This window comes from Zonotrichia albicollis, chromosome 25, assembly GCF_047830755.1.
Source record: "Zonotrichia albicollis isolate bZonAlb1 chromosome 25, bZonAlb1.hap1, whole genome shotgun sequence".
Classification (NCBI taxonomy): domain Eukaryota; kingdom Metazoa; phylum Chordata; class Aves; order Passeriformes; family Passerellidae; genus Zonotrichia; species Zonotrichia albicollis.
In genome coordinates this window covers 2,512,837-2,523,845 of record NC_133843.1, presented here as the reverse complement: position 1 = coordinate 2,523,845, position 11,009 = coordinate 2,512,837, and the positions used below count along the sequence as shown (strand labels likewise).

The 11,009-nt window shown below is 42.7% G+C and overlaps 1 protein-coding gene across 2 annotated transcripts in view; it reads right to left on the bottom strand.

The window, feature by feature from the left end:
* Positions 1–9,963, bottom strand: part of PLCH2 (phospholipase C eta 2) — a 76,734-nt gene extending 66,771 nt beyond the window's left edge. The window contains exons 1-2 of one of the 2 annotated variants that reach the window (XM_026796770.2): positions 9,604–9,963; positions 847–1,321 (exon numbers count right to left, since the gene is read on the bottom strand). In XM_026796770.2, coding sequence (XP_026652571.2) covers positions 847–958 — 112 coding nt within the window. In that variant the 5' untranslated portion in view covers positions 959–1,321; positions 9,604–9,963. Of the gene's footprint in view, positions 1–846; positions 1,322–9,025; positions 9,573–9,603 lie in introns of those variants that run through there. The other variant, XM_074558836.1, reaches the window with a different exon arrangement.
* Between the last annotated feature and the right edge of the window lie 1,046 nt (positions 9,964–11,009).

The following is an 11,009-nucleotide window of genomic DNA, read 5'->3' as shown; positions in this document are numbered from 1 at the left end:
AGGCAGTAAATTAAATGCATTTCAAGCAAATGAGTCCTGTGTTGAATAAATGAAGTTTTGATTTAAATATTAGGCTAAATAATCTTTCTATTATTTATTTTAAATGCAAAAAAACCCAGGCCCTCCTCCCTCAGATGTCTCCCATAGCACAAATTCATCTGCCACAGACATCAGTTACACAATTCCCCCCCTCCTACCCAATCTCCAGTCTACACTTGATGTGCACAATCACATCTGTAATCTCCAGAGCTTCCTAAGAGAAGAGCTCATTTTCCCCTGTGTGAGCTGTCAACACTGAAAAAAGAGCAGCAGCCAACAATAGTTATTCTTTGAGCCCTGCATCTCCCAGCTCAGTTCAGACAACTCCATGGCACAGAGCCACAACCTCAGGCACTATAAATCCCAGCCTCATCAACTTCAAGAAACATTTTCCAGAAGCATTGGAAAGGATCAAGGAAAAAAGTTGCAATCTCTTGACAGTCTCATCCCAGGGTACTCATCTACATTTTTTTTACAGGTTTTACAAATCCTGCACATGAAGGTCTGTTCACACAGCTGAAATCTCACAGACTGCACAGCAAGGACAGAAGAAAGACTGATTCAAAGTTATCCTCAGTATACAGGGCAATGGTTGTTTTGGGGATTTTTTAATACACTTCACCCAAACTCTAGTCTGAATACAAAAAAAAGGGACTGAGGAATATGCAAGCACAGTTCCCTCAAATTTAAGGAAAAATAGCTGTCCCATATGAAATATCAATACAATAAAAGTAAATTTGGAGAAAAAGAAAAGAGTGGATTTTCAATACCAGACTATGAGATTAAAGGATGGGACCTTCCACTCACCTACTGGGAGGATGTTTGCAGAGAGGAAATGGCAGCAGTTTCCCTCATGGAGACTGGATTCTTCTCTCTGTGTCAAATCCCCTGCTAGAGATTTGGGAGAAGTCAGAGCCATCTCAAGCTTTCAGAGCAGCGTAGCAACAGCTTGCTCCAAGTCAAACAAAGCACTTCAGTGCTGATATCTGCAGAAAGTTTCAGTCAAGCAATGAAAATATCTGAGAAAAAGCAACAATTTCAGGATGTTGCTGCTTTGCTTGCTTTGGAAGTGCCAGTGAGTGCCTTCTCTGGAATTCCACATTCAGGAGACTGTCCTGGTTTAATTCTTTTGCCACATATTCCACTCATTGAACAACAGGCTTTGCAGCATCAGTGTGGAGAAAGAACCACGGAGCTCAGTCTTGACAGGATGGATGTGAGGGCCCTTCCCAGCAGCACAGGAGTTACAAACATTCCCTGGATCTTCTTGCATGTGGGTACCCTGGAGAAGACATTTTTTAAACAGTGGAAGTTACTTTAACTGTGAAATATTTACCACAGGAACATACTTAGGTGATGTGCAATGCACTGACCTCAGCAGACAGAGGCACCAACTCTTTCTTCCCTCACCCCAGGATTTTCCACACACAAAGCTCCGTTTTTGCCAGCAGCAACTTCTCCAGAAGCCAAAGCACTCATGCTGGGGTGAATTAATTTATACACACGGACACACAGAGGTGTAATATGTACACACACACTTAGCTCAGTCATTCTGCACAAGTGAATGCATGGGTGCATTCCCAAAGGGCTCTGCCTGATGATGGCTCCCTCATCCACTTCCATCTCCAACCCTCGAAGCTCTTTGCTCCTCTTACCTGTTGTCAGCTGTCTCCATCCTGTATCTCTGGCATTGTCTGGCGTTCCCTTTCCCTTTCCTTACCCATCTTCTACAGAAGACTCACCTTTCCAAAGCTTTCAGTGGGTGCCTTCCTCAGAGGAAGAGGGTCAAAGAAGGCTCCCTCCAAAACAGCAACAACAGCAGACAGAAACCTGGGATCCTACCTGGTGCTGGTAACTGTTTGAATCTCTGGGAGTCTCCTTCAGTTTGTAATTACAAGCTGAGCTCTGAAACATTGCCCTAACATGTTTTGTTGTGAAAGCACAGATCCAGTTTGACATTATTTTAAAGAGAGAGGGCAACGAAGCTCACTATTAATTACAGTGATTAGAAATAGAGGAGGGGGTTTGAGACATTTGTAGCAAAAAATGAGGAAGAGAATGCCCTGCTGGAGCATCTGCCTGTTTGAAGCTGTGCCTCTCTCCTTGTCTCTGGTCCCTCTTTCAGCTTCTTTGGGAAGTCACTTCCTCCCTGCCATTATCTTTTCACCAAGCCCCACCTTCTCCATTCTCATGCTGTTAAAACTCCTCTGTTCAGAGGGAGCATCACAGTGAAGTAACACCCTCTAAGTGGAGCCAAATGCATGGCAAACTTCATCTAAGAGACAGCAGTGCTTGGCAATAATTACCCTGGAAAAAATCAGCATCATTACAATTATTTGTTTCCATATTTAAATGGGAAATATCTCACAGGGCATCCTGTGGCTCTGCAATCATTATGGACATCTCAGAGAGTGACATTCATTTGGCAAAGAATATCTTTGTTACGGAGCACAGCTGGAGGAATCAAAACCCAAATTACGAACTTAGGGCAGATTCAAAGCTGACTGGATTGAGAGGGGAGGAAGATAACAGATTATCAAGCATACATCCTGTGCCCCCCATATACTCATTCTTGTACATGCTGTCTCCTGTCCTGTAATTGTCTCCCTTCATTATGTCCTGGCATATACTTAATTAGGTAAAAGAATACAGAGCTGGCATTCTGCTTTAGACTGAGCAAAATCAATTCGTACATTTCCATGTATTCATTTAATACACTTCCATGCATTCATTTAATACATTTCATGTATTCATTTTGTACATCCAAAAATATTTTTTTTTCTTTAGGTTAATCCTTGAATCTATACCAAGAATACAGTTACATATAAAAAGCTGACTTGTTTTATTTAGAATGAAACCTAAAGTAGATGTTAGAGGGTATGTCAGAGTTTAAATCAACTTGTCCAGAGAAAAAGCCAAAACTGCCCCCAGCAGCATTTCTGGAGCTGCTCAATTACATGTTCTAGGCAGATACACCTGCAGATGACAGGCACTGCCTCGGTTATCATCTGCTTTGGTCATCTGGGCAACTCCTGACCACAGTTTTGCATCCACCAGCCACAAATCGCCATTTCTGATACCTGTGCACTGAATGCACTAACCCTAAGCCTAACCCTGGGATCAGTCCAGGCTCACAGGACAGATGGAGCTGTTCTAACACCAAGACAAGATCAGCCCATTTCCTTTGGGAAAGCTGAGCTGGTGGGGAGTTACTTTGCTGACTCTCTCACCTCTTTGCTTCAGGGCTTATTTGAAAGGCCATTTCCTCTGGAGGAAGTTCAATCAGTGTGACTAATTAGCCACCAAAGAACATGACCACGAGGGTGAGGAAGACTGAATGGGCACGGGTGCTCCTGCTGGTGCCAGAGCAGCATCATTCCAGTGAAAGCAGCTGAGTTTTACATTGATGTGGCTCATTAAATATTTTATTGTCTCGAGTTATGTCAAATTCATGTTCTTTATGCTTTGTTATGATCTGAAAGTGAGGCTGCTTTAAGGCAGCTGATCTCTGAATGTCTTCACCTTCCATGCAAAAGTTCTTCCTGCACTCAGTCCCACCTTTCACAGCTTCCTCAGAGTTCCCTTCCTCCCCTCCCTCTCTTCAGCATACCTGTGTTGGTAAAAAACAAAAGCCAAGCCCCTCTTCCCCAACCAATCCCCACAAATTCTACACAGCCAATGGAAAAGTACACAATGAATCTCTAAAACTACAGATTGGTATCTCAGAACAACATTCAGGGGCCAGATTTCCTATTAAAGTAAATGAAAGAAGCTCAGTTGGTTTTTCTGGAAAATTTGTTGTGAAGGTTGGATGATGGAAAATCTCAGTTGCACTGTCTGGAAATGCCTCACCTCTGTTACAGTAGGAACCACGGTGGCTCTGAGAACAGCACTGCTCACTGGCACAACACATCAAAGAGCCAAAAAAGAGCAACTCTATCCGTTCAGACCACATGAACAAGATTCAAACTGTCTGCTCAGGCTAGGAGCCCTACCTAAGATTATTGTGTGAGGTTCCGTATTCCCTTGGAAAAAAGGACTTAAAACCCCAGAGGCAGGATCTGTATCACTGACAGACAATAAAAGCTGTGTACACCATTAACAATCCTCTAGCCATTTTTATATCACTGTAGTATTTAAAGCTTAACCCCACAAGACCGGCTTTTGTTCAGGGAGGTTTTGTGTGGCACCCACAGAGCCCAGACAAGCTCTGATATCCTCCCAGGACAGATACACTGATACCACGGATGAAACACACAAAAACCAAGCCATCCCTTAAACCTGAATAGTTTGATCAGGAAACAGATCAATGGATAAAAGATCAAAGCGCCATCAAATGAGAGGCAAAAAAAAATAAAATAATACTTTAAAGAATTTAAATGCGAGAGCTGGGATTTGCTTTTAAGCTGCAGTGTGGTTGCCTGTGACACGCTGCTCGTTGAAGGAATGCAGCTGCATTCAGCAGGAATTGCACGGAGATAACCTGCACGCCCAGGCACGCCGAGCACAGCCGGGCTGCTCTGAGGAGAGGAGAGGAGAGGAGGCTGCTCCAGCCCCGAGAACAAGGGCTGAGCACACACCTTAGGGTGTGATCCCGTATTCTCCTTCTTCCCAAAGCACCGGGCACACTCACAGCGCCGGGCGACGCTGAGTCCTGTGGCAAACAGCTCGGTTGACAAGGAGAAAGTGAAGAAAAAGCACAAGGGGACATCAGGATTCCTTTCTGTGCTCACCTTCACCCAGAACATCCCACTTAACATTTGTCAGCTTCTCCTCACAGCCTGAGCTGGAGCCCTGCATTTTTGTTGGATGATGTAACTGAAAATTCCTTATGCAAGTAAGCACACTTATTATTAAACCCAAATTATTTATTTCAGGTTTGTATGAGCCGTGTCATACGACTTTAGCATTCGCTTTATGAAACCAAACGTGAAATTTGTAACAATTTTTAACTTGTTTGTACTCCCTTGCCCTATTTATCCTGAATTGCCAAAACCCTTCTTGGTTTCACCATCATTCCCTGTCACCAGCCAGTTCCCAGACCTGTCTGAAGTGACAATGGAAACACAGCAGCCTCTTGCTTCTGAAGAAAATTTGCATTTTGTATTAGCAAGGGAGAACGGGCAATTTCTATTAGGAGGCAAAAGGAACTAATTAAGCAAAGTTCTAAATCTCATCCAATAGCTTGGCTCAAAAGAACTTTGAAAATGAAAGTTTCATACTCTAGACCACAAAAAACAAGAAGCCTCAGAGAAGAAAGGAGGGAGGAAGATCTCCTTGTTAGGAGACAGACGGAAAGTGAGGGCTGCTGGAAAAGGCTCTGCTGCACTTGGGAATTTGTGAGTCATGCTGAGGAGAGATAGACTGTGGGCTCCAATGCCACTTGTCATCAGATCTATAACTCAAATAATGTTCATGCTGTCAGTTGTGCTGGCAGGCTTGGTCACTCTCCACAAATCTGATTTTTGAAAAAGTTTCTTCTTCAATTTCATGTAAATGAGCAGGAATTTCTTTTAAGAATAATCAAACTGCTTTAATTCTGTACAGCAGCTTAGTGCTGCACTGATGAATCTCTTGGATATTAAGGATTAATTTATGCTGGGGGAGTTAAAGTGGCAACTTGTCACCTTTCACAAGTCAAACATCAGCTTTGTAATTCTTCTTGGTAGGGCCAAACACAAGAGCCCAAGCACAGGTAGACAGACACTAAGAGAATATTGCAAACAAGAAAAACATGCTTTGCATGGCAACTTCAAGAGGACACTGCAGTTTAAATTTTTAATCCAAACCAATTCCTTAAATTATGAATCCCCTTCTCTATTAGCGCGGATGGCTCTGGGAACCACTCAATCCATCCTCATTTTATCAAACACAGGGCAGTGACGTGCACACATGGGAATTACAAGGCAGCAAGTCTTTAGGGCCTGATCCAATAAATTTCAAAGTACAGCTCTGCTTTGCTCTCCACCTTATCGTGGACTTCAGCACCTGGTTAGTCAATAAATAACATTACTTCAATAACCTCATCTCAGTCTAAACTCACAGGAGGGGAAAAAGTGGGATAGGTCACTTTACACTGTAGGAGACAAAAACCTGTTATGTTGTTTAAATATAAAATATTTCACATAGTCCTTGCAGCAATCCTACCAAATAATGCCATTATAACTCATCCCAAAGTTGTGTTTTTGAGGTTCTCCTCTGCAGGCCATAGAACTTCTTCCAGGCACCTCAATTGCAGCTGCCATTGTTTCCTCAGGCTCCATTCCTTAGGTGTTTTTTGTTGTTGTTGCTTTAGGTTTTTTATTATTATTAAATAAAGCACAAATTACATGTTTTCAGTTAAGGGCAGAGAAAACTTCCAGAGAATCCTTTCCAGCATCTAAGGGCAGTAGGAAATCTGGAATAACAAGGTGTAGGGGTGGTGAGGGGGGTTATATTGAAGGAGAGAAGAAGCAGGGAGGAGATTCTTTTAATTTACCTTACAGTAACTAATCCTGCAAGGAGAGCTGAGAGGAGACATCCTCTGAATATCAGACTGAACACAAAAAGTGCTGCTGTAAGTTTCTACCTAACAGCCCTTGGCAAACACCTCAGGGAATGGGAACTACAGAGCTTGTGCAGCACTTTTAATCCCTCCCAGGAATGCTAACATGGAAAGATCCCTCACCTGAACTCCCTTGTCAAGTCTGAGGCAATCCAGACCTCCCTAACAACTGTTAAGATGTCAGAAGATCCTACAGGAGCCTTCCCTAATTAAATGGAAACAAGTGAGGCTGTGATGAACAATGAAAAATGTGGGCCAAGATCAGAACCAGGTACACCAAAATCAGTGTCTCAGGCCAAGATCAGAACCAGGCACACCAAAATCAGTCTCTCGAGTTTCATGCCATATTTGTGATGCCAATGGATCTGAAATCCTGACTCAGGCTATGCTTGCCTTGGTGTCTGCACCCAGCATTCCTCTCAGGACTGCACAGTCTCATGTGCCAGATGGCAAAGAGCAGGAAGGAAGCTGAGGACTTTGTCCCAGCATGTGTGAAGGTTTGTCACAGCCTGCAGTGTGCAGGTACCTATCCACTGACTCTGTGTGCTGAGGGGAACTGCTCCACCCCCACAGAATGAAGGCAGATTAAACAATGAATCAAAAGGTTGGAAATTCCCTGCAGATTTAGAGTCTGTGCCCTAAGCAGCGATGTGGAGACCAGAATTTCAGTGGCTGAGGAGCTGCACACAGAGGCCATGGATAGCTCCCCCCAGAACAGGGTTTGGCTCATGTCATGCATTTCCTTCTCTGCCAGCTGAGCCTGGAAGCATGGCCAGCACCTACTGCTCATGTCACAGCTGCCACCAGCAACTGTCACAAGCGATGGGCACAAGGTTTGCCCTCATCCAATGAGTCCAAAGGGAGCAACGGAAGCAGAGGTGAACTCAAAAATGGGGTCAAGACAGTGGAAGAGAAAGAAGATTCAGGCATAACACTGGAGAATCTATTTCAATATTAAGATCAGATCAATTTAAGCTTACCATGGGAGGAAGTGGGTCATTTTAAAGATAAGTAATGCAGAACTGAGATATCTGGGTGCATGAAAATTGTATTGCAGTAAATTCAAATGGTCCTTAGTAACTGCAAGACTATCTTTGCTGAAAAATCTCTTCAGCCTCATCCTCTAACCCACTCAGATTCATTTATACTGTAATTTTCTCAGCTCTGGACAAATTAACAAAAACAAATTCCAGTGATGTTCACAACTATGTTGTCCCCTTTGAGCTATATTTAGGAACTGAGGGGTCTGTACAATTTATTACAAAACCAAACTGAGATTGTGTTGTTTTGAAACTATGAGAACAGGACTTTAGAAAAGCCTTGCACACCACATATTTTATTGTTCTGTTATTTCTGCAGGACCATTCACTAAGATACTTTCAGCCACTTTGAGTTAAGTATGGAGCAGCTTTTAATTCAGAAAAATTACAGAAATTATGAATGAAAACAAAAGCCTCTTCAGACAATGTAGAAGGAGCTTGGCTATAAACTGCAATGTTATCATTCTTTTTTACAAAGCCAGAATAAACTTGTTCTTTGGCTGAGAATAATCAAAATACGCTGCATTATAGGAGCTCCTCCTGCCAACAGAGTCATTAAATATAAGATTCAGTGAGCCCTGAGTGTTTCCAGATTCAGTTGTACAGGTTTATATTATAAAAAGAAGCAGTTCTTATTGAATAAAAAGCCTGCAGTTCATATTTGTCTGTGATGACAAATGTTTCAGTATCTGGCCATGGCCTGTGCTGTCTGTAATAAACCCTTGGTGCCCAAAGCAGAGGCTGTGACAAGCAGTGCTGCTGCTGAAGGGCTCAGAGCCAAGCCAACATTTCTCCCTGTCCCAGAGCAGTCCTGAGGCCACCAGAACACAGTGACACTGACAGCACTCAGATAACTCACTCAGTGTCCTCGGCACTCGCTGGCCTCCCCTCACTTGCACTGAACATTCTCACACTAATCTCACTGGGCAAGAAGGAATTCTCCCCAGCACAGTTTCTGCACCCTCAGTCAGGACAGAAGAAGCTCTCCCAGTAGACAAAACTTTCACCACATTCTTTGAAACAATAAGTTAACTTTGAGCTCCGTTCTGAACATGGCATCAATTTCCTACCTCAAGCCAACCACAGCCAGCAGTGACTCGTACTCTGCTTCTGTTTTATTTTATAACAGACAACCTACCTCTACCACGAAACAGAGCATGATTCTAGAAATTATCACCCTGAGGATTCAGGGTATATTTAAGACCTACATCTGAACCCTGAAGCCCGAGGCATTTGGAGCATACACAGCCCCAGCAATCCAGCCATCCTAATTTTCCACATCTCTGCAATCATTACCCACATTTTTATGCCAGGAAATAACTGAAAAATATTTCTCTATAGCCCAAAAGAATTAGATTTTTTTTTTAAATTTAAAAATTTTCAACAATAAAAACTTGCATACCTTTTCAAAGCGTTGTGCATGTCTTTCCTCCCAAGTTAAGACTTGGCTGTTCAGTCCCAGAATCAGCCACGTTCTGTTGCTAAACTGGTATTTTATTTAAATACCTGAAGTTTATTTTACATCCAACCTCTCTTTTCCAAGTCAGTTTTCATTTTGGCTCCGTACACCTGGGAAGGCTCAGGTTATCAGTTCTGAATGAATGCAGTAATCTTTCATTTTAAAAAAAAGCAGTTGTCCAGATAGAAAAATCTAAACTTGAATCACAGATGCGATTTGCTTCATCTCTACAAGCTCAAAGAATCTAAGAATTTAGGACTAACAGAATTCCAAGGTTCCTGAACATTTTCATGAACACGAGAAAGCGAGATAAAATAAAACAAGCATTAGACACGATGCTCTATTTTCCCTGTTCCTTCAAAAAGAAGAGCAAAAGTAGCAGCAAATTCTGTTCCAGCTACAAGGCTGGGATAGCGTATTTTAAACTTTGTTTCTAACACCCAAGAGCAAACAAAAGTGTTAAAATGACACCCCAATGATGGCTGCAATGAAAGTAGCAAAGCAAACACACACACACACACCTTTGTCTGTCCCGGCCGGGCAGTGCAGAAGGGCTGTCCCTGCTCGTGTGTGTCCAACCTTCATACCCGGGACAAACCCGGGCGGGACCGAGGAGTCTGCAGCGAAATCCCGCCCCGCTTTCACACGCGGAGGGCTCAGATCACAAAGCAGCTTCCCAGCCCCTGCTCAAACAGTTCAGCTCCAGGGTAACAAGTTCAGAGTGGGAGGAGGCAGGGGGAAGGGGAGGGTGGTAACAATGCCGAGCAGACGTTTCGCTCCTTTGGCATCGGCCGAACCTGTTCTGCAGGTTGGGAGCTGCAGCATCTGCCCGCTGCCCTGCTGGAAAGCTGCGCTCCCAACCTCGTGTCTCCCAGCAGGTCCGCAGAGGCAAAAAGCAGATTTTGTGATGCGCAGACAAGTAGCCTGTGGGAGGAAAGGTTAATCATTGCCGAGCACAGAGGGTTTTTTACATTTTGGACTTCCTTGTGGTAACGTCAGCGAAGCAGCTCGCTCCCCTGTCAGGTGTGTTAGAAGGAAAAGCAGAGAAGCGTGGCATGGAAATCAAGAAAAACTCCCAAAAACTTAATCAAAAACACAACAATGACGTTTTAAGAGATAATGTCGATTTTCTGAAGTCACCAGTATCAATCAGAATACAGAGGAGTATGTGCATTCTGATTGAATAATTGTAATAATTATCTGAATCAGATTTTCCTGGCAGATCATAGTGTAACAGCCAACATGTGTGTGTTTTTATCTATGTATTTTATTTATGCATGTGTGTGTTTTTATCTATGTATGAATATACGTATGAAAGCATATCACAAAATGGGAAGGTTACTTGGCATGCTGCACCTCCTCAGTTCAAAACACACTGGCAGGACCCCCACCCTACAAAACATCACAAAACAACTTTTAGAATATAATAAAATCCATATAATAAGTCAAAAGGGGAATATACACAGAATTTACACATTTCAAACGTTTTAACACTTGTTGGCAGAGTCTGACCTTCAGCTTTATCGATGTTTTCCAATCTAATAATTAAGTGGTCATTAGTCAGGATTTCAGCTTTGCAAAAAAAAACCCCAAAAAACTCTCGAGCTTTTCTTTTGTTTCTTGACCCATAAAATAAGAAAATCACATTTACCCACTTCAGCAAAAAGACAACAAATATGTTTGCTATTTTTCTTAACAATTGAGCTGTTGGATGTGTGAGATACACACAGCTCTGCCTTTAAACAAAAATCAAACCAGGAGAGATTGGATTGGAATCCTGAACAAAATGATCCAAGGATTGGTCAGTAAAGTTTGTAAATTGTAAAAATTCTATAATTTAAGGTGGCAGCTTCGAGTTTCTTATTTAATAGATTTAAGTGTGAAAATGTCCCATTCCAGACCTCACTTCCCGTGGGATATTTCCTTA